The following is a 24,255-nucleotide window of genomic DNA, read 5'->3' as shown; positions in this document are numbered from 1 at the left end:
CACTTTCTGAACACAGCCCAGGAGGAAGGAGCGGAACCACTGTATGACAGTGCCCCCAGCTCCCAGCCCCTCAAGACGGTCCAGAAGGATGTTATGGTCAAACGCCGCTGAGAGATCCAGCAGAACTAGGAAACAGCTCTCACCTTTGTCCCTAGCCCACCGGAGATCATCAACCAGTGCGACCAAGGCAGTTTCAGTCCCATGATGAGGCCTGAATCCCGACTGGAAGGGATCCAAATGGTCCGCTTCTTCCAGGCGTGCCTGGAGTTGTTCAGCAACCACTCGCTCAATCACCTTGCCCAAGAATGGAAGATTTGAGACTGGGTGATAGTGATAGATATGGGTGATAGATCGTGGCCGCATCTAAAGATGGTTTTTTAAGAAGCGGTTTAATAACCGCCTCTTTCAGCGGGTCTGGGAAGGCTCCCTCACGGAGGGAAGCATTCACCACCCCACGAAGCCCATCGCCCAGTCCTTCCCGGCTAGCTTTTATAAGCCAGGATGGGCAAGGATCCAGGAGACAGGTGGTTGGCTTCACTCGTCCAAGCAGCCTGTCCACATCCTCGGAGGTAACAGATTGGAATTGATCCCACACAACTTGACTAGACAGGACTCTAGCACTCTCCCGCCCTGGCCCTGCTCCCACGGTGGCGTCTACTTCTTCCCGAATCTGAGCGATTTTATCTGCAAAAAACTTTGCAAAATCATTGCAGGAGAACATGTGGCCCGTACTGGGCCCCGATGTTGCAGGTGGTTCCGCTAAATTGTGAACCACCTGAAAAAGTCTCCTGCTGCTGTTTTCTGCAGATGCAATAGAGGCGGTGAAGAAATTCTTCTTCGCCGTCGCTATAGCCACTTGGTAGGCTCGACGTTGAGCTCTAACCTGTGTCCGGTCAGATTCGGAATGAGTTATCCGCCACCAGCGCTCTAGCCGTCTCAACGATTGTTTCATTGCCCTCAGATCCATGGAAAACCACGGGGCTGTCCGGGCTCCATGCAATCGGAGAGGGTGCTTCGGAGCCAAACAGTCAATAGCCCTGGTTAACTCCACATTCCAGCGGGCCACCAGGGAATCAGCTGAAAGGCCATCAACATGGGATAAAGCATCCGCTGCCACTCTCTGGAAACCATTTGGATCCATTAAGTGGCGGGGGCGGACCATCCAAATTGGTCCCACCTCCCTGCAGAGGGGATGGGTCGCAGAGAAGTCCAGTTGCACCAGGAAGTGATCTGACCATGGCACTTCTTTCGTTTCGCTTTTACTTAGTGTCAGATCACCAACATCCATAAACACCAGGTAAACACCAGGTCCAAGGCATGTCCGCGGCTATGGGTTGGGCCAGACTTATTCAGGGACAGCCCCATGGAGGCCATGCTTTCCACGAAGTCCCGAGCGGTCCCTTGTAAGGTCATGTCGGCATGGATGTTAAAATCCCCTAGGACGACCAAACTAGGTGTCTCCAGGAGAACATCCGCCACGACCTGAAGCAGCTCGGGCAGGGAATCCTTGGTGCAGCGGGGAGGTCGGTACACCAAAAGGAATCCTGTACTGCCCCTATTGCCCAACTTCCAGAACATGCACTCGGAAAACTGGGTCTTCCCAATAGGACGCCTGGTGCAAACTAATGACTTCCTAAAAATCACTGCAACCCCCCCTCCCCGCCCACATGACCTGGGTTGCTGTGCGTAAGAGAAACCTGGTGGACAAGCAGCGGCAAGGACAGGTCCATCTGCTTCATCCAACCAAGTCTCTGTTACACATGCCAGGTCAAATCCTCCATCCATGATCAAGTCATGGATGGCAGTGGTCTTATGAATCATTGGCCTGGCATTGCACAGCAGCACCTTCAGGTCATGTGGGTATCCCTTGCTGATTCTAGTATCCATCCGGTCAGGACCAGACCCGGAGGCAGGAATAGTCCTCAGACAACGACTGAACCTCCCCCCTCTGTAATGACATGTAATTATGTATTTTGTGTTGCCATTTTGTATTTTTTATGTTGTGATGCCCTGTGATCTTTGGATGAAGGGCGGCATACAAGTTTAATAAATAAATAAAATTCATATCTTGCTCTTGCAGCAAGTCTTCAGAGCAGCTCGCAGTGCACACACAGAGAGAAATTAAAATTACCAAAAAAAAAAAAATTGAAGCATTATAAAAGAATTCAGAAATATATCAGCCTGCCAGAAAAGCTGCTGTAGGGAGAAACCACAAAACCCTAATGAAAAAGAAAGGTCTTTTTCTATGGAAAGAGGAACAACTCCTCAATTCCAGAGGCATGTTATTCCATACTCTAGTAGCCATGACTGCAAAGGCCCTCCTTTCTGGCTGCAGGTGTTTCTTCGGAACAACTGAAATGAAGTCTGGTGTGATTAAGTAAGTGGGAGATCTGATGTAAGAGAGAAATCTTTGTACGTGTGGGTCCCTCGCCACATAGAACTTAGAACCAGCCAGGTGGCCAATGGTGGGCAAAGATGCATCCACACCTGTACCTGCTGCTTCCCCTGCCCCATCCCAGTCCTCCTGAGTGGCCTCGCTGCTGCAGCCAAGACAAGAGTGTGGCAACAATGCCTCACCTCAACACCTGTTCCCCATCATGATATTTAGCAGCAGGCCTGCTATAACGTTTTGTGCTAGCCCATGGTTCCAAGTGGTCTTCAAGCATGTTGCAGTAGCCAAGCCCAGAGCCTGCAGGAGCATGCCTCATAATATACATTGTGATCATAGGCTCTCTTTTTAAAAGGGCAGTCATATGCGCACAATCTATTTGCAAAACAAATGCCTCCCTGTGTTTGACTCGGCCGCATTAGGCAGGTGCAGGTCTGAGATTTGCTTCCTCTCCGTGTTATTCCTGCTGCCCTCGATGCCCTTGCACTTTCTGGAGAACAGTTATTTCTTATTATCTTAAGATGATAGGCTGTTTTGTAATGCTTTAAATAGCGTTAAGTAGGTTGTCAAGGAAACATCAGCCACAACACTGAGTCAGTTTAACATAAATCTATTGCAAGGGAGTAGGGTAGAATTAATAGTGGGGGTGGTGTGGTTTTTTCGTCACTTATTATGGTCTTTTAAAAAAAGATCTGATCTATTCTACTCATAAAAACTATTGTGATCCTTCATCTCTATTTATCTGCAGTATCTTAACTACTGTGCCTTCTGTCCTTCTGTCATGTGGACGGATTAAAAAAGAGGATTTTTAGCACTCAGGGATGCCCTTTATCAGAATGAGCACACCTGCAAATTTACTCATGGGTAGGAAAAATGCTTTCAGCAGGTTTCACCCTATTGTAACTTAAGACCCGTGAACCTCTGAAGGTTCTGACTAGGGCTGAGCGATATCTGGTTTTCAACATCCCGATTATCACCAGGTAATCATTGTGATATACTGATATATCACAGTGTCTGAAATAAGGATGGAGGTATGTAGATGCACTGGCCGGCTTCACGGTTTCCCCCACTTTGTGATTTTTGCATCACCCCCTCCCTGCCCCCAATATATTGCTAGGTCAAAAAATATAAAACCAATATCATGAAATGGACTTGAAACCAGTTTTGGACGATATATCATCTAGCCCTAACACACATCATGATTCGCAATATATTGCCATTTCAAAAACTATGAAACTAATATCACAATACGGACTTCAAACCAGTTTTGGACAATATACAGTGGACGCTTGGGTTGCGAACGTGATCCGTGTGGGAGGCACATTCGCAACCCGCAGCATTGCGTCTGCGCACGCGTGGGTTGCAAAGCGTGATTTAGCGCTTCTGCGCATGCGCGACTGCCAAAACCCGGAAGTAACCCGTTCCGGTACTTCCAGCTTTCGGCGCATCTGTAACCCGAAAAAACGCAACCTGAAGCGTCTGTAACCCAAGGTATGACTGTACAGTGGTTAGGTTAAATATGCTTCAGGTTACAGACTCCACTAACCCAGAAATAGTACCTCGGGTTAAGAACTTTGCTTCAGGATGAGAACAGAAATTGTGCTCTGGCAGCGCGGCAGCAGCAGGAGGCCCCATAAGCTAAAGTGGTGCTTCAGGTTAAGAACAGTTTCAGGTTAAGAACGGACCTCCAGAACGAATTAAGTACTTAACCCGAGGTACCACTGTACTGATAAACTGCCCAGCCCTAGTTCTGACTGCCAGCTAAGAACAAAACAAAGAGTCCTTTTGGATCAGGCCAAAGGTCCATCTAGTCCAGCATCCTATTCTCACAGTGGCCTCCCATATTCCTATGGGAACCAGGATCTGAGCACAACAGCACTTGCCTCTCCTGTGGTTCCAGCAACTGGAATTCGGAAGCATACTGCCTCCAGGAACAGTACCAGTAGTGCTTTGCCGCAGTACCAGGTGGAGCTAAAATATTTCACTTCTGACTATGAAGCACATATTGAAGGTGGTTCTAAAAGAGGACTGGACAAATGGATGGAGGAGAAGGAAGAGGAGGCCATTGATGGCTACAAGCCATGATGGTGATGCTGGAGACCACAGGAAGGGAGAATGCTTGTGTGCTTGGATCTGGCTTGAGGGTTCCCCACAGGTGTGTCTGTCTGATTGGGCACTGTGGGGACAGGATACTGGACTAGATGGGCCATTGGCCTGATCCAGTAGACTCTTCTTTTGTTCTTAAGATGCATCTGTATCTAATTTTGCAAATCGTCTGGGGGACTCTCTCCAAAGGCTATTCAGAGATCACTGCATTGCAAGATTGGGCTCCATGTGAATATTGAAGGATGGATGAGTTCCGGTTCTCACACTGTTTCAGGAAGCGCAAATGTGCTGAATTCAGCTTTCAATGCAAACTGAATTGATTTTATCCTCCTTCCTTACAACTCTAAAATCCTGTGATTCTATGGGCTCCCGACTCCAAAGAGATTTGATTTTGACACAGTTGATGTAAATAATAGCCTCCAAGCATAGTCCCAGGTGCATTACAGTGTCAAGTAATAGGGAAAAATGAAAAAAGGAAAGCTGCTGGGAGCAGCATGTGCGCTTATGAGATTCCTGCAAAAATTACTTCCAACATTAGCGTGCTCGGGACTTGGAATGATTAAGATAATACTTAGATGACTAACGGAGCATGACAAATATTAGCATTCAAAGGTTCAGCCATTCAAAACTCAGCAGGGAAGAGCTTCTGTTATGCAGAATTTGTGCTGTGACGCCACCCGGACGCCACCTGCATTAGCATTTTAAATCCATAAGATCTTCACATGGTTCCCACCGGCTTACGCCCCACTTTCTGTACCTGCTAAGTGAGAATAAAATGCTACAGAAAGGGTAGCTTGTTTATTCGCAGATTTGGCACCAACTTAAATAGTAACGCAAAGTGCAAGGCAGCAGGATGCAGGACGGAATTACATGGCTTCGTAATAGAGGCTTTGGTGTCAAGCTGGGAGATCATCGCTACAGGGCGATGGGTGCCAAAATCCTTCATATCATTGCTGTCTATGGTAATGAACAAAGGGCTTATTTAACACTGAATGGCTTAGTGTTGGGGACTTAGAACTGCCCAGCTCTGCCTCAAAGCAAAGAGTGGGATTAAATGGCTTGGGGGGGGGTCCCTTCCAACTATGGGCAAATGCACTTTTATACATTTGCTTCATTTTGGCAGGTTTTTATGGGGGAGAGACCCTGTAGCTCAGTAACAGGGCGTCAGCTTTGCATGTGAAAGGTTGCAAGTTCCCCAGCATCTCTGGTTAGAGCTGGGAAGAGACCCCAGTCTGGAATTTTGAGACTTGCTGACAGTCAGCATATTGAGCTAGATGGATCACTGGCTCAATAGCATCTTATTTTTAAGCTGAAACCAAGACCATCAGAACAATTGGGTGCTATTCCTTTCATTTCACTGAATTTCCAATATGCCCTGGTCTGAACAGCTGTACTGCAGGTTTCTATGTCAGAAAACTGGAGGGAGCAGGTGAGAGAATTACATGTGAAGCTGATCTCATTTTACTCCTTGTAAATTCTCCATCCCATCAAGTGTCTGGCTCCCTGGACGTTAATTGCAATCAGGAACTTCAGAGTCTTGACATCCACACAGTGGCAAATGAGCCAGGTTCAGAAAATATATTTTTTATAAAAAAACAACAACCCATGCTTAAAGTAGATTGCACCCTGGAATCATTTGGCGAGAATGAAGTGATTGGGTGAATAGTTTCTAAAATCACTCTTCTTCATCCAGCAAGGCTTGAAGTTGCAGCTTTGAAGGGGTTTGATATCGTTCCAATGCTTCCTAGCATTGTGGGACATGGGTGGTGCTGGGGTCTAAACCACTGAGCCTCTTGGGCTTGCCGATCAGAAGGTGAGCGGTTCGAATCCCCACAACGGAGTGAGCTCCTGTTGCTGTGTCCCAGCTCCTGCCAACCTAGCAGTTCGAAAGCACGTCAGTGCAAGTAGATAAATAGGTACTGCTGCGGTGAGAAGGTAAACAGCGTTTCTGTGCACTCTGGTTTCCGTCACGGCTTTCCCTTGCACCAGAAACGGTTTAGTCATGCTGGCCACATGACCCAGAAAGCTGTATGTGGACAAACGCCTGCTTCCTCGGCCTGAAAGCGAGATGAGCACCACAGCCCTATAGTCGCCTTTGCTTGGACTTAAACGTCCAGGGTTTACCTAGCACACAGCTGAAACCTTCCTTCCCATCTCCTGCCACAGTCTAGACCTATGGAGATTTCTGCCTAAGTTAATCCTTAATTATATTTCAGACTAGAGTTGACAGGTAGGAACATGGAGAGACCAGCCTGGGCTGTGTTGGCCCTCTGTTGACTGTAAACTGCTTTCTCAGGAAACATATTTTTCCCAGTTGTTATTTGCCCCCTAAGGTGCTGTTTACTGCACACAGATCATTGAGGTCATATTGTAGCCTTACAGTAGGAAACTGGTATGAGGCCCCGATCCAACTAAGAATATATTACAGACTGGGGACCTCAGAGTGCTTTTCTTCAAAATAAAAGCGGCCAGGTTCAGCACGCTCCCCTCCCCCCCTTAAAAAGACATGTTGTTTGGCCATTCATCTTCAACAGGGTTGGCTGAACCCAAAGTCATACTAGGAGGGAGGAGATATTAATTGCTTTGGGTTAAATAATAGACTTTAGGTTAAGTGTTGAATTAAGTAATGAGTAAGTTATATGTAAGGGATGCGGGTGACACTGTCGTCTAAACCACTGAGCTTCTTGGGCTTGCCGATCAGAAGGTCGGCGGTTCGAATCCCTGCACCGGGGTGAGCTCCCGTTGCTCTGTCCCAGCTCCTGCCAACCTAGCAGTTCGAAAGCACACCAAAAAGTGCAAGTAGATAAATAGGTACCACTCCGCGGGAAGGTAAACAGCGTTTCTGTGCGCTGCTCTGGTTTCGATGTTCTGTTGCGCCAGAAGTTGCTTAGTCATGCTGGCCACATGACCCAGAAAAACTGTCTGCAGACAAATGCCAGCTCCCTCGGCCTGTAAAGCGAGATGACCACCGCAACCCCAGAGTCATCTGCGACTGAACTTAAGTGTCAGGTTCCTTTACCTTTACCTTTTAAAGTTATAGCTATTTTTGTCTAATTTACATTTATTCAGTTTTGCTGTTTTCTGTTTTGTTGATGTTTGGCTTTGCCCCTTTCCTCCCTTCTCCCTTCCTTTTATCCTGTCCTATCAGCTCATATTATTCTTTTTCCTGGATTTTCCCTGTTTCTATACCTGTCTGCCAATGGTCTTCAATTCAGCTGATGTCAGGTCTTCAGAAACCCCTTTCAATGTGCTGTCTCTTTGAACTGGTATCAATGAGCAGCTGATTGGTAGTGCCTGCAAATCCCCTTTCAGCCATGCCACCCCGCCCCACTTCCCACTGGGCAGTTAGTTGTGACTAAGCCAAAATTGTATCTGGGCCAAATGGGGAGGCCTGGTAGGCCTGGTTAGACCTCTGGGCCAAAGGTTCCCCACCCATCTTAGAAGTATTAGCCCCAACAAGTAACTTTCTGAGCATTTTAATGTATGGAACAGGTCAGATTTCTGTTTCTTCACTGAGTTATAGTTGAATTGCCAGCTAAATGCTCAGCTCCTTATCATACACATAGCAGCATGGAATTCCTTCGTTATGTATTTACATTATTGTAGAGCAGTGGCTGCAGAATGGCTCAGCAGGTCAACAGAGTGAGTGTTTAAAGCCCATGGGACACATCTGCATTTTTTAATGTTTGTTTGTGCGCTTGGATGTACTCGTTTGCAGGCTTCCTTAATTGTCCTCATTATAGCTCTGACTATTTTTGTTGCTGGCATTAATACACTTGTCCTGTGCCTCTTGGGGGAAGGGGATTAAGGGCTGGATGCAGACAACCCCAGCGGGTGCCTCAGGACAGCGGGCATAATCTGATAGTGCGCCAGCATTGTCTCTCTGCAAAATTATGCCCCCCGTTTCATTTATTTCCCTTATGTACTTCTTTCACTGTGTGTCGGCTGCAAAATAAAGTGGTTATGAACCTTGGTGCTTGCAAGTTGGTGTTTAGTTCTGCCATGCTCTGGATGGTGTTCTAAATAGAAAATTGATCCACTTGATCAGGGAAATCAGAAGGGCCTGGAGGAGATGTAGCCAAAAGCATTGCTAAGCTGGACTGAATTAAGCGTTTTTAAACTCTTTTCTCATGGGGGGAAAAAAGGATATGGAAGGAAGGAGCAACGAAACAAGGTTCAGAGCAGCAGCAGAGGAGGGATGTCAATTTATTCTTATCCCACATTATACTATCCCACGGAATGTGAATTTTTTAAGAAGTAGGAGCTTTAATGGGCTTTAATTGCAGAAACCCTAATTTAATCCCTCCCACATTTGGTGAGGGTAATACAGGACTCTGGAATTCTGCTACCCTTGATAGATGTGAATGGCCTCCATGTTCTGGATTGTTAAACCATTTTTCAAAACGCAACTTTTTCGAACTGCCTTTTACTAACAACCTTTTCTACAGAGCTGTGTTATATAATCCACCTCCATTTAGTTGTCCTCTTAGTCATAAGTGTTTTAGCTGGCCTTTTTCAGATGTGCTAATGCTGTGGCCTTTGTTCATTTTGATTATTTTAGATCGCGGCGCGTATGGTGCCTTTCTGATTTGTGAGCTGCCTTGGGTGGGCTAGACCCCCTGAAGCGGCATAGGAATAATGGGATGAATGAATTGGGCCGGCTGTAACAGCAGTGAGCCAGTTATCCCTGTTGGAGGGAGGTTCTGTGCACAGTAGACTCATCAATATCTGTGTTTCTCATGACAGGGAGCTGAGAGGAAAATCCGGGATGAAGAAAGGAAGCAAAATAGGAAGAAAGCAAAAGGCCAGCTGTCGCAACCTCCGTGTAGTAATGGTGAGGGAGATATGCCCTTCCTTCAGCCTTGGCCAGACTGGTTCCCTCCAGGTGTTTGGAGCTACAACTTCCATGGCTACGCAGCCAGGGGCTGCTGGGAGTTGTAGGCCAAAGCATCAGGGCTGTAGTCTGGTTTGCATTGCGCTCAGTTGTACTTCCCAGGTTGCCCCACTCATGAACTTTTCCGCCCATCTCTCATGAACAGCTGAAGGGAAACTGAGCACCGTCCCACTCCAGAAGAAGAGCGACATCACCTACTTCAAAACCATGGCTGACCTGGACTCGCAGCCGGTTCTCTTCATACCAGATGTTCATTTTGGGAACCTGCAAAGAACTGGGCAGGTAACGAATAAGGGAAGGCGCAACTGCCCGATTCTTTACAGAACTGCATAAAATCCTAGCGGGCTTTTTGGTCCATTCTCCTGGAGGAGGATACAATTTCACGTCTGCAACACTGAGATGCTGTGGAGCAGGGACGGGGATCCTGTGGTCCTGCAGACATTGTTAGACTGCAGCTCCCATCATGTCTGAACATTGACTGGTGGGACCTACAATCCAACAACATCTGGAGGGCTATAGGTTCTCCACCTTTGCTATCGGAAGTTCAGAACCCAATGGGCATGATCCAGCCAATGTAGCCCCCTTTTTGTATTTTGTTGATTTCAGTTTGAGAGTTAGGAAGCTGCCTGACTGTAGGCCTCCATTATCCACTATTATTTACTCTGACTGGCAGGGCCTTTCCTTGGGTACCATCGCCTGCTGCCTGATCCTACTAAGAATGCCAAAGATTGAACCAGAGACCTTCTTTGTACAGATCAGGGGTCAGCAAACTTTTTCAGCAGGGGGCAGGTCCACTGTCCCTCAGATTTTGTGGGGGACTGGACTATATTTTGAAGGGGGGGGAGAACGAATTCCTATGTCCCACAATTCCTATGTCCCACAAATAACCCAGAGATGCATTTTAAAGAAAAGGACACATTCTACTCATGTAAAAACATGCTGATTCCCGGACCGTATGTGAGCCAGATTTAGAAGGCGATTGGGCCAGATCCGGCCCCCGGGCCTTAGTTTGCCTACCCATGGTACAGATCATCTGTTCTGTCATTGCTCAGCGCAGTTGAAACGAATGGTTCTTAATAGCCTGTTAACAGTGAATAAGGTCTATTTATTTTGATTTGTACAAGAAATTTTTAGAAAATCATAAAATTTTAAGCGTCTAAGTTTACACGATCAAAAGCCACTTAATGTGCTCCCTTCTTCTTTGTGCAAATCAGGGGTGGGAAACCTGACTGGTTGGATTGTAATCTCCCCCACCCCCTATGGACCAAGTATAACAGATGGGCAGAGCCAATGTATCTAGGAAGAGAGAATAATTAAAATAATGCTGAATACATAAACTGTATTCAAAGAACTCAGTGTGATGTCTATCCTAGGGAAAACAGAATTTACTTCCATAGCTTTCCCCCCTCTGTTGAATCGCACTCTGTTAATATCTCTCAGAGTCTAAATAATATTAAGGCAGACAACATGATGAACAGAGCTATCAGATCTGCCTAGAATGCTCAGCATAACAAAGCTTAAATTGACAGGGGTGGGAGTTTACCATTAATTTCTTTTAATCAGCCATCATTTAGAAGGTATTAGCACCCTAGACACTGTGCTAATAGCTGTCAGCTAAAAATATTTTTTCCTGCAAAGAAAGAGACTAAATGCAATAGAAGATGTCAGCACAGTTTCAGCCAAAATCATGCTTTAACCTAAGAAAGATTGCATATAGCTTTCCGATGAAACGATTTATGACTGCATGATGCACCATACATTTATCTCTGTGCAGTGTGAAAATATATTTGCATTGCAACCTTTTGAGCCAGAATTATCTTTTAACCTAAGAAACACTGTATATAACTTTATGATGCAAAGATTTATAACTGCATAATAAAATACCATGTATAAGCTACTATCTGACTTTCTTGGGGTGTTTGGCATACCTTAATGGAAGAACTTAGGGACAGGGGAGAAATCCTTTGCATTTTAATATGGGCCTACCATATTGGCACTTCCCAGAACAATACATGAACCAGAGCCCAGTTATCTGTTGAACTTGCCACTTTCCTGAATTTTGCAGGGCAGCTCTGTGGCCAAAAACATTATGTATTAGGGGAAAGTGTATATAAAGATGTGTATACAGTGGTACCTCGGGTTACAGATGCTTCAGGTTACAGACATTTCAGGTTACAGACTCCGCTAACCCAGAAATAGTACCTCGGGTCAAGAACTTTGCTTCAGGATGAGAACAGAAATCGTGCGGCGGCAGTGCAAGGCCCCACTAGCTAAAGTGGCACCTCAGGTTAAAAACAGTTTCAGGTTAAAAACAGACCTCCAAAACGAATTAAGTTCTTAACCCGAGGTACCACTGTATAGGTGCAAACAATGTACAAAAAAGCAGGGTGCTAGAGCAAACAGTTTGCCAGAATGTAAGTTAGGCACAATTGTATACCAAAAATGTGTGTGAATTTTCACGATTTATTTATTTTTTAATCACAAACAGATGGAGAAATAGGATGAACTGAAGTCTGGAAAAATAACTGGGAGTAACAGAAAAGGGCACATTTAATCTGGCATCTTGAAACAGTTCTTGTCCCAAGTTCCAGAGGACCACTGCTAGTCAACGTAGACCAGGGGTGGAGAACCAGAAGCCCAAATGCAGCCCTCTGGGGCTCTCCATTTGATCCCAGGCTACAAATTCTTCCCTAGGCCCATACATAGTTTGAATGCTTAGGCCTGGTTGGAATGTGACCTTGGACTGTAATAGTGACTCTTGCTGGTGTGGAGGGAAGATGGAGAAATATGCATGATCTATGGCTGGAATGTAATTTTGGCACAAACGTAAGAGTCACATCCATTTGCTCCATCCACTTATGCATCTGGCCCTGCCACACCACTGGTACAAGGCTTTTGGGAAGTTGCCCATGAGGGAATGTGGACTTTGGGCAAAAAACAGTTTCTTATCCTTGACGCAGGCAATACCAAATTGGATGGAGCAGTAGTCTAACTCTGTACTAACCATCTGATTGGCATGTATGCAACCGCTCTGTCTCTCCATTAGCACTTCTGTGTCGCAACACCTGGTGAAATTACAATAATGAATCTGTTCTTTGTCTGCTCTTACAGGCTTACTATAACACAGATGATGAGCGAGAAGGGTAAGTCATTTTTTTTGTCTTGTAAATTTTGCAGGCAGGATTTCAACCCCCTTGACAAAATAATAGTAGTAATAATCAAGTACTGAAGTTCCGATGCAGTTTAAATTCCAATGTTTTAATGTTTGTCATGGCAGAGGCAGATTTCTTTACTTTGTTCCTGTTCCTGTTGTCTTGCGCTAGAAGAAAACTGTTGTCCTTGAATCATACACATAGTTGTGTGTCTTCATATAACAATAGTCTTGGTATTTATTTCAAGGCTGTGTGTGCTTGACAAAAAAGCATTTATTTATTTTTGCAAAATGTAACCCAAATTCTGTAGTTCAGAAAGCTGAACTTTGTGATCTGTTTACACTGTATGAAAATTAAGACATATTGTATATATTATTTTATTTGTTATTTTATTTTTTGTGATCCATAATTGCTAGAAACAAGTTGTGTGTGCTTAGATTCTTAGGGTACTGGTTTCTGTTTGTAGAATACATGCAGCTTCTTGTATTTAGTGCATGACAGAAATGCATGAGACTGTTAGCTGTAGTAGTAAATCAATATAATACACAGTCCTGAAATTAAACTATAACCTTACTTTTTAGATTAGGCCTGTCAAAAGTACTAAGATAAAAGTCTTGGCCAGTGCAACCACAATGTAGCACAGCCTCCCAGCTACAATTAGGAGAACAAGTTATGGGTAACACTTCCACCCCCAGTACTATAAATCTGGTACATCTTTCTTATTTTTCTTCCCCTGCAGTAGCATCTTGGCTAAAAGGATATTCCGGCCAGTAGAAGAAGACTTCAGCTCACCACCGCTGAAGCAAATAAAAGAAGAAGGAACGAAAAGAGGTACCAGTTTATTCTCAGTTTTCCCTAAGTCAGAATTCATGTGAAAGTCATTGGGCAGAGGGAAGGAAAAAATCAGAATGGAAATATGGTTCTGAATTATTCCGAAGTCTCAGCAATGTCTACGCTGCCTTGGTTGTGTGCACACAATGGAAGATAGCAGGATCCCCAAAGACATTCTGTATGAGGCGCTGGCTTCAGGCACCAGGCCTGTTGGCGGACCAACTCTGAGTTACAAAGATGTCTGCAAATGGGATATGAAGGCTGACAACATTAACCTCACTGTGTGGAAATCCCTTGCAGACAGCCACAGTGCCTGGAGATAGACAGTCAGGTTGTGCATCCACAGTGCTGACCAGAGGAGAAATGACTGCTGGGAGGAACGCAGAAATGCCCCGGTGCATCTGAAGCATCACAGCAACCAGATGCCTTCATCTGCCCCAGCTGCAACCAAACATGTCTCTCCCATATCAGGGTCTACAGCCACAGCAGGCATAACTCTCCAGCAGTTTGACTTCACCCACAAAGGGGCACTCCTTCATTGTCTCCCGAGACAGACGGGTGCCAACATGATCAACAACAATTGTGCAAAAACTGCACAATTAAGGTGACAGGTGCAAATCTATGGAGAGGCGGCTTAGGGGCTGCCACAGAAAATGCCATCTTCTGTGCTGCCATACCCTGGATTTCTGAGGGTGATGGAGCTACCAAGCAGGCTCCCCTCTGACAATCTTAACACCTGAGACATTTGACCCCCTTCTGAGTCCAGCATCATATAAGGCGGTTGACTGGTCATGCATTTTACCTCTGTACCAGCTACACCAGCAGGCACATGCTTGCATCTAAAACTACATGTTGCATATGTGCTATTTGCTGGCGCTGCTCTTTGAGCATCACAAAAGAAGTAGTGAAGGGGGTGTCCACCTCTACGTGAAAGACATGTGTCTTCCATCACATGAGAGGAGGGTGAGGGGTCTAGAAATGAAGTCCTACGAGGAACAGTTGAAAGAGCTAGATAAGATTATGGAGAGACGTGATAGCTGCCTTTGAGTATCTGTAAAGGACCCCTGACCATTAGGTCAAGTCATGGCCAACTCTGGGGTTGCAGCACTCATCTCGCTTTATTGGCCGAGGGAGCCGGCGTACAGCTTCCGGGTCATGTGGCCAGCATGACTAAGCCATTTCTGGTGAACCAGAGCAGTGCACGGAAATGCCGTTTACCTTCCCGCCGGAGCGGTACCTATTTATCTACTTGCATTTTGATGTGCTTTAGAACTGCTAGGTTGGCAGGAACTGGGACTGAGCAACGGGAGCTCACCCCGTCGTGGGGATTCGAACTGCCGACCTTTTGATTGGCAAGCCCTTGGCTCTGTGGTTTAGACCACAGCTCCACCCGCGTCCTTTGGGTATCTGAGGGGCTGTTAAATAAAAGGCTGAGCAGACTTCTTCTGTGTTTTCTAGAGGACAGGCAGGATTAGAATTAATGGTTGGAAATAGCAAGGTCTAAACGTTACAGAAACCTCCTAATAGTTTGCACTGTTCAACTGTGGAGCGGACTGCCTTGGAGGAAGGTGGCATGTCCTTCAAAGGAAGAGCTAAACAGACAGCTGTCAGGGATGCTGCACTTGCAAGATTCCTCCATTAAGCAAGAGACTGAAAGACCTCCTTCCAACTGCAAAATTCTGGTTCTGCCAACAGCTGAACCCACCGTTTGAATTCCAGGAAATTCCGACTTTTGATGAGAATAGCTGTTTTGCTTGTGGGGTTGCTTAGCATGACAGGGAAATTAGTTCCACTTACTGTTCAATATATTCCGCATAATCTCTGCCTATCACCCAACTGAAATGGAAAATGGGTGTGACTGTTTACAACTGCTTCCTGTGGGGGGTGGCGCGGTTTGTGGAAAGAACACATCATTTTCCTCTGGATATTTTGAAATCGACACATTCTCCTCCTGCTCTGTGACATGGGATAGTTTTTTTTTAAACACGAGTCTCTGGCCTTTTTCACTTGTCATTTGTTGGACAGGAATAGTTTTCTGTCCAAGAGGGAGTAGTTTGCTTGTGGGAATGTTCTGTGTCTATTCCAAAAATTTGCTTCTCATCCTTTCAGTGCTGCTTTACGTGAGGAAAGAGGCTGACGAAGTGTTTGATGCTTTGATGTTAAAATCGCCCACTGTAAAGGGACTAATGGAAGCGGTAAGTATCTGTCATCTCAATTTCATTTATCGTGGGCAGTTGAAGAAAGCAACAACAGCATGCAGTCTGCTTTAACTTCCTCATAGAAAGGAAAACATTTTTGCATTTTATATTTGTGCAAAACTGTGCTGAGGTTGTTGACAAGCAAACTGACATCGTTGTGAGAGAAGGGTATTTGTGTGTGAAGAGAGAGAGCTTGGATGTTAACAAGGAGTCCTTGGGATGGGGAACTTGTGGCCTGCTGGATATTTCTGGATTATTATTATTATTATCAAAATTTGTATGCCACCCTATACTCAAAGGTCTCAGGGCGGTTCGCAACATAAGAGCACAATATGAATGCACAAAATAAATAAAAATAAGAACAACCCAACAATTCTCCCTCCCCAACACCATTTTAAAAGGCAAGACATTTAAAAGGACTACAACTCCTATCATCCCTGAACATTGGCCACACTGGGGCTGATGGGAGTTGGAGTCCAGCAGCACCTGGAGGGTCTTAGTTTCCCTGTCCTTGATGTGCAGGGTCACATCGCAGCTCTCTGCAAAATCCTCATTGCAAAGGTTTAGGCTTCCCAGAGTCGAGGAAAGAAGGAAGGCACTTTGGGAGGTGGTGTCTGTTCTGAATGCCAGGACTCACAAGTGGGGAGAGCGCTGTTGCCCTCAGGTCCTGCTTTCAGGCTCCTCATAGGTTTGGCCACGGTAAGAACAGGATGCTGCACAGTCTTTCTGATCTGGCAGGCTCTTCCTGTGTTCTCCTGCAAAACCTTCTTTTCTTTTCAGGGCCCAGCACTGAAAGGAAAAAATCAAAGGTGGGCGGCTACCACTTTCTTTCCTCCAGATGCCCCTAGCTTCCAATGTAGAGTTGCCACGTCAGGAGTGGGGGTCCAGGGGGGCATTTCCGGCCTGGAAACCATTCATTTACATGGGCTAGTAAAGAGCTGCACTTGGGACTCCATTGTGCAGTGCAGGTCATGGGAATGTTTGTCCTGTCAGTTGAGCAGAGCCCAGGCCGTGTTGCATTGCAGTTGCTTTTGTTTTCAGCGAAGGTAAATGATCTCGTTTTGGAAAAAAGGAGATCTGTAGAAGAGAATTTGAAAAGAATACTGTATCCAGAATTCATAACGAATTTGGACTCTGGGTCCTGTGGTATGCATTAGCACCCTAGGGCATGCAAGTCCTTCTTTTGAAAAAGCTTGTAGTGTAGGGTAGCGGCCAAGAGATTGCACCCATGCCACCTTAGCTCACAGATGCACCTAGAATATTGTACTGGAGCTAAAGCAGAGATTGAGCTGTAAAGTACAAGGTCCTGGTTTAAATCTCACCTGTGAACTCACGAGGTGGCCCTGGCAAGCCTCTTATCTTACCGTGCTGTTTCGTTATTGTAAAACACCAGAGCACCTCCCTGCTGCCACCTCCCTGCCCGCGCAGGCCCACTGAGGCACCAGGGCTTGTCATCCAATGAGATGGAGCCAACAGAGAGATCAAATCACAAGGCGGAGAATGTAGAACTACCAAGGGAAGCTCCAGGGACTCTCGAACAAAAGCACTCCGAAGTTTCCAAAGGCCAAAAGTACCACGTGGATGTTTTCCCCATGATGCATTGCGCCTTTGCAAGATTCCGTGGATGTGGTCGCTTGCAATGCATTTGTAGAAAATGGGTGCAGTTTGTGAGCATGCTAGTGTGTGTGTGTGTGTGTGTGTTCCTAGCACCTTAAATTCTGGCACTGAGGTTTCTTTTCATCTCCATAGTTATTCACAAGGCAGCATATGCTAGAGAAGATAGCAGACTAGTTCTAAGAGTAGGCAGCCCAATCTTCAGTTTCTTTGTACTGGCAAATCTCCCCTGGCGTCAGAGATAATGTGGCTCCCATTCTTCAGCTGAACTGTTTATTCTATCATGTATATTTGTTGGTTCCCTTCTCCCTGTAAAAATATGTGCCCAATCAATACCCATGGTTGGTTTCCTGTTCACATCTAAAATCTTAAAAGACGTTCACGCTGGAATAAGGAGGAGATCCATGGAAAAACAGGCCCCATCACCATGCCTGCTGCTGGTTCACTCAGACTGTCCTGTTCCCTACCAGGTCAGCTACAGGAAGGGAGCACCAAGATTTTAAAGTTGTGCTCTCCTGTTTCCTCCTCCACCTCAAATATCTTTCCTTATGATAGTTTCAAATTTCAAAGCGTATGGTTTTGTGGGAAGTGTTGCCCTTTATGAATGTTGCGAGCTGTCGTGGGGACTCTAGTCAAAAAGTGGGGTGCATCTCCAAATTTGTAGATATGAGGAGAGTGCTATAAGAAGACCCTGCACCCTTGGCCAACAATATGCTGACTGTGGGGTGGAGAGAGATCTCCACAGGCAATAGTGTAGCCAGCCCTGCCCCTTCAAGGACCCCTGGTATAGGGTCAGGACAAACCAGATTAGAAGATTTCTGCACACCTTGTTTGCACATCACTATTTTACATGTACATGCAGCCTTCTCCAGAAGGGCAGTGAGTGCATGGATTCTTCCTGCTAGATCAGGGTACCTGTATATGTGCTTGCCTGCCACAAAGGGACATGGTGGAGTTTAGAAAACAGAAATCTCTCACAGGAGAGGTTTTGAAGATGAACCCTTATGGAAAGAGCCAAGGTTTCTCACTTACACGCCCATGCTGTGCTACTGCAAACATTTGCACTAGAGCCACCCTGACTTCCCTCACTCTTCATTGCGTATTAACCCAGGCATGATTTTGCCCTTGGCAAGATATGAAAAAGACCTTGAAAATGTAATGCGTGCAAAATATGTTTCAGTTCACATAGAAGCACACACGCTTGTGTCTGGCAGTGCCGTGTGCCTCATTTTAGCAACGTTGTTTTCAAAAGCTTTCATCCCAGCAAGAGCATAACATATTAAAAGGAAGTTCCATTGTTTACAAGTTGCACATTTTCCCCTTGTTTATTTTCTCATATTTGGAATTTGCTTCATTCTTCTCCCATTTGCTATTATTTCCCAGAGGAGCAGGCAGTTTATCTTTGCAATTATGCTTCTTCTGGTGACAAGAAAGTACTATGGCACCTTAGAGAGTAACTGTTTAACATGAGCTCTCAGTGACAACATCCTGCTTCGTCAAACATCTTAGAAGGACCAAGAGCATGGCTGCTGTACATAACACATTGTTTTTGAGGAATAAAGCATTTTTGACAAGTAAGGATCAGCAGAGGCAACTTTTGTTGGGACAGAACTTCCTCTAACCCTGATCCATGACCTGAAAAAGTGTGATCAGATTTGTTTATGTATTCTGACTCTCAGCTGCCCCATTCCAGATTTCTTTCTTTAAAAGATTTCTTTTAAAAGCCCTGACTGTGAAGTAAAAGAGACCTGTCCAAGCAAACTGAAATGTTCTAGAGGTGTATAAAAAGATGTTGGTACATACTCAAGGGAGTATCGGAAGGATCAAGAGATTTCTACACCACTTAGACTGTAGTCCTACACATACTTATCTGACATACTTCTGAGCCGACATATATAAGATTGCATTGCTAGAAGGTAACAGCAACAAAAATAATTTATTGCTTATACCCCGCTCACCTGGCTGGGCCTCCCCAGCCACTCTGTGTGGCTTCCAACAGGATATTAAAAACACAATAAAACATCAAACGTTAAAAACTTCCCTAAACAGGGAAGAGCCACCCAGTGACTTAAACTGGGTATTTTTAGTATTGCTTTTAACATACTGCCTTGTTGCAATTGGTAACTGGAAATTGCCATCAGGTGACCAGGTGGAGTCCTTATTTTCAACTAATTTCCCAGCAGCGCTACTTCTTCGAAAATATCAATAAAACCTATTGGATGTTCTCCATTCAGAGCTGATTGAAATACCAGTTATTCAGCCAGTCCTTTTCATACCCAAAGCCTCCTGCTTTGTTTTGTAAAGACTTCTGCGGTTTGGATTCCCCCCCCCCCCCATCAAGACCTTGTAAATTAAGATGACTTACTAGTCAGCTGGTTGCCAAGTGCCTTGCGAGTGTCTTTGGATGGGCCTAGATCTCTTTCTTTCCCCTGAGGCTGAGTCACAAGGAAAGGTGTGATGTGAACACTAATGAGATGTTTGCATCTGCAAAGAGAGAAGCGCTTTTGGAAATGACTTTTGTAAGAAGTTTAGTGGGGGTTGTGCAAGACTGTTTTTGGATGTGCTATGAGTAGCTATGGAAAGATCTGTCAATTTTGGTTGTCTCAGCTTCTCAATTTTCCAATCTTAAATTCAATTCTCCGCATTTAGACAAAGAACTACACATGGTTGTTGTTGTTTTAATCGTCATGAACATTCTTCAGCATTGTACTGTGATTTTTTCCTAACACAATTCTGTCTGCAGTTTTGACTAATGTGCACTTCTCCTAATATAATGCATTTTTACACTGTAGGTGCAAAAGTTTTTCAAAATGGCAGGAAGCTCTACATTTCTTCAGGTCATTACACCTGATTCTTAGAAGTTGGGTGCTTTTAAGACACACACTCACCCTCCACACTCTTTAACTGAAGCTGGTGATACCAGTTTCTGGTTTTAATAATTGCTCTTTCTTCTTTTTAAATTTTAAATTCAGATTTCTGAGAAATACGGTCTTCCAGCTGAAAAGATTACAAAGCTGTACAAGAAGAGCAAAAAGGGGTAAGTAAGGGAAACTAAATCTCACCTCGGCTCCAAGTCACTTTTGTTTGTTTGTTACAGTGTCTTGAGACCTCAGCTGACGTAGATTCTGTCCTAGGTGACAAGAGGGGACCCCAGCTTTGAGCAACTCACAGACCCCTCCCAGACTCCTCAAGTCATGTGATATGCCCTGGGCTCAGGTGGGACTAGCCTGCCTTGTGGCTCCTTCTCCCCTTCCCCTGTGGGGGGAGGGCAGGGGGGAAGCATTGACCCAGGGACATTTCATACTGACTTAGGACTTCTCACGCTACCCAAACAGTTTGGGTAGAGACAACAATTCTGCAGCAGCTCTCTCAACACTACTGCAACATGAGAAGAGGTTGTCTGTGATATGTACACTATAATTCAGTTGTGTTTCAAATTAAATAGAGGATAATTAGTATTTTAATTACCTCCGAGATTGAACGGCGGCAACAGGGGGGAAATGAAGCCTCTGTAATCTGGAGTTTCAGTATTCCCCAAACAAGGGAGATGAGTAGGAAGAAAAGATAATAGGACTACAACACTATCACATCAATGAATTTGTCTATGCTGCGGCATTAATTGGCTGCCCAGCACCTAATACCCCTCCACCTTTGCTATCTTGTTTCCCTGACTGCACACCCAGGAAAGGTTTGATTAGCCATCAAAGTCCTGGTTTTGACCTATAAAGCTTTGAACAGCTCTGGACCACAATACCTCAAGGACCGCCTCTCCCCATATGAACCAAGCCAGAGCCTGTGGTCATCATCTGAGGCCCTTCTTCGTATGCCTCTGTAACCTGCTTTTCAGCCAAAAAGGCTCCCTGAGCAGCAAGCAAATATCAGTAGTAGTAGTAGAAGTAGTAGTAGTAGTAGTAAATAGTTGGTCCATATAGCCCAAGCAACTTTCCAGTTCAACATTTGGTTGAATTATGATGTTTCAGTGGGGTTACATTGGTTTGGATTTATCTGGAGATTTTGCAATGAGGCTGGATAAATCAGCTGGTAGAGCATGAGACCCTTAATCCCAAGGTTGTGGGTTCAAGCCCCATGTTGGGTGAAAGATTCCTACATTGCAAGGGTTGGGGCTAGATGACTTTCATGGCCCCTTCCAACTGTGATTTTATGCCTAACTTTAGAATCCTATGCATATTTACTCAAAAAGAAGAACTGCTTTGTTCACTGACACTTAAAAGCTCGCTGGAACCTCCAGGAGACAATGAGCTGTGCTATGGCTTGTGTCAAAGCATTCACACAAATGGCAAATACACAGACAGACACATCCCTTACCCCATGCCAGATTTGCCATCTGAATCTATCCTGATATGTGAAACTAGGGGGATTTTACTGACACTCCTTTCCTATTCCAGGATTTTGGTAAATATGGATGATAACATCATTGAACATTATTCCAACGAAGACACGTTCATCCTCAACATGGAGAGCCTGGGGGAAGGCTACAAGGTCACGTTGACGGAAATCTAGCCCAGATCAGAACGCAGCCTAGTGAAGTCATAGCATTTCACCCTCATCTTAAGGAAGGGGACCATTCTTCTAAAGCCCTGATGACTCACGGATGCCAAGAAGAGAGGCTGTTACAAAACTCCACTGGAAGCGAGGAAACAAGCCCAGTTGTCATTGACCAGTCCGTTCAAGATGAACTAACATACCTCTACAAAGTCTTTATTTATTGCTCCTCACGCTGCAATCTGTACATAGCAGACTGCGGACATCGCCTCTCGCCCACCGCAGAGGAGAAACGGTGACTTTTTAAAAAAGAGTTAATGTGGAAGAAAATGAAATTGTGGAATTGCATTAGTTCTCCTGGGACTTAATAGTTAAAATTGAAACTTTCAGGAATAAATTGCTTGAAGATTTGATCTTCTAATCCATGGCAAGGAAAGTGGCCGATCATGTTCACTGGTACAAAACTACCAGCAAACAAATGTGTAGGTATAGGTTAGCCATATCCTTCCCAGCACAGGGCAACTGAGGACTGTAAGTAAGGGACTTGGATGGCGTGTCATTTGTAAGTAAAGCACCATCCGTTTTTAACCTTTGTATATAATGTTTATAATATGTAATAATATATTTTTCCTACCTGTGTGGATGTGTTTACTGCCACTCCTGTTTCTAATCCTGGGATTAGAAGCTGTCAGGCAACTCTCACTGAGGAGAGAGATTCTGCCATTAGCTATTCAGTGACGTTTCCATACCTTTTCTTGAGTGGCTTCTCCAGCATCCGTATTAGAAAGTTAAAATTCTCCTTCCAGTGGTGCATCTGACATTTGCACCACCAGCTTGTGGGTCTCGTTCACCCTCCCATGCCCATTTCTGTGCAAGGATACCACATTGTCTTCCAGTTTCCGAATTATTTGTCTTCCGGTTTCTGAAATATTTATGCTTTCTTTGCACCCTTGGATTTTATCCTGTGGTCTTCTGCGTCCTTGTTGGATGAGACCCTCCATTTTCTGCATGCAGCGAGAACTGAGGCAGTGCCAATACCGCCAACACTCTCCTCCCTCCATGCCTGCTTCCAATTCTGACTTTGGGCTTTCAGAAGATATATCTCCATTCAGCTCACCTCTTCCTTGGGAACCTCTGGCAAGCTGGAGCCAAGCCTAAACTGAGCCAGAAGGTCTTTATTATTATTATTATTTATAGCAAGTCATAAAACCATGAAACCGTAGAGCTGGAGGTCATCGAGTCTGGCCTGTTGCTCATTGCAGGATCTGCATGCAGCTTGCAAGGTGCAACTACAACATCTGCAACAGATGGACATATTTGCTTCTATCCTCCAGCAAAGGAGAACCCACCACTTCCTGAGGCGGCCTGTTCTGCAGCTTGTCCTATTAGGAAGCCTCTTCGAATGTTCAGCTGAAATCCAGTTCCCTGCAATTCCCACCCGTTGCTCCTAATCCTGCCGTCCGGAGCAGCAACAGAGTTCAGCTCTTCTCCCTCTTCTTCATCACAGCCCTTCAGGTATTTGAAGATAGCCATCGTGTCCCCCCTTAATAGGTGGGTGGATTTGGTTCAGCAAACACCGTTCGAGACCAACTGAGCAGGTGCTTGCTGGTTTACTTTTTCTTTTTAAAATGAAATAAATGAATACCCAAGATCCCCATTCGCACAATGTACAAATTTCAGGCACAGATCTGGGGATGCAGTCTGCATGCATGTGCACAGCATGAATGGTGCCAAGAAAGGGAATCTGGACACCTCTGGTCATGATGGGGATGGGTGACATGTACCTGAAGAGGCATCTTTCTATCCCTCCCATCCTCAGAAGAGCTGATCTAGGGAACTCCGTCCCTACAGTCCATCCCTACAGGCCCAGGAAGCCAGAGAGGCAGGGCAGTTTTGTTGCAATTGAAAAAGGATGCAGTCTACGCTCCCATGCCCTGGGGACTCACCTCAGCTTCCCTGCCCCTTGTTCAGCTCCTTTAATCTTTGCTGTCTCCTTTCCCTGCCCTTCTGACACTCTCCCAACCCACCTCATCCCTGGTTGCCATTCCCTTCTCCATTCAACTTCCCAGGAGTTGTGGCAGGAATGGAACAAATTTCTTGGATGAATGGATCCTCTGCTCATTTTGTTGAACGTCCTCGCGCCCCCTGATGGGTCCTGCTGTAAATGTAAAAATGTACATACGCTTCCCTTGACTTTGGTCTGAATGTACATATCAAGTCCTGACTCTATAGACTTTCTTTTCGTATGATCGTATTACTCAGCCTGTCTTAATCTGTATGTAGTAGACATTTTTTTCATTGCACTTCCATCCATGGGGCTGCTGGAAATGGCCAGAGATTGGTAGCAAAACGTGGCTTGCTTGCATAAGGTCAAAGAGTTGATTGCCACTATTTCCAGCAGTGCTTCTGGCTGAAACCCTGGAGACTTGCTGCCAGCCAGTGTTGGTCAGCCTTCTTCAACCACGACTACAAGTCTCATCAACCCTAAACCAGCTAGGAATGATAGCACTTGCAATCCAACAACACCTGGAGGCCTGAGATTGAGGAACTGTAGATACTGAGCAGCCG

At 45.3% G+C, this 24,255-nt stretch overlaps 1 protein-coding gene across 2 annotated transcripts in view; it reads left to right on the top strand.

Moving 5' to 3' along the window:
• Positions 1 to 22,881, top strand: part of GRHL2 (grainyhead like transcription factor 2) — a 71,800-nt gene extending 48,919 nt beyond the window's left edge. For both annotated transcript variants that reach the window (XM_053395515.1, XM_053395514.1), the window contains exons 10-16: positions 9,242 to 9,329; positions 9,535 to 9,671; positions 12,501 to 12,532; positions 13,281 to 13,372; positions 15,482 to 15,567; positions 20,157 to 20,221; positions 21,591 to 22,881. In XM_053395515.1, the coding sequence (XP_053251490.1) occupies positions 9,242 to 9,329; positions 9,535 to 9,671; positions 12,501 to 12,532; positions 13,281 to 13,372; positions 15,482 to 15,567; positions 20,157 to 20,221; positions 21,591 to 21,705 (615 nt within the window). In that variant the 3' untranslated portion in view covers positions 21,706 to 22,881. The remainder of the gene's footprint in view (positions 1 to 9,241; positions 9,330 to 9,534; positions 9,672 to 12,500; positions 12,533 to 13,280; positions 13,373 to 15,481; positions 15,568 to 20,156; positions 20,222 to 21,590) is intronic.
• Positions 22,882 to 24,255: the final 1,374 nt, after the last annotated feature.

This window comes from Podarcis raffonei, chromosome 7 (genome assembly GCF_027172205.1).
Source record: "Podarcis raffonei isolate rPodRaf1 chromosome 7, rPodRaf1.pri, whole genome shotgun sequence".
Taxonomy (NCBI): Eukaryota; Metazoa; Chordata; class Lepidosauria; order Squamata; family Lacertidae; genus Podarcis; species Podarcis raffonei.
Note: the sequence above shows the minus strand (reverse complement) of the source record. Positions and strands in the feature narration are given on the sequence as shown.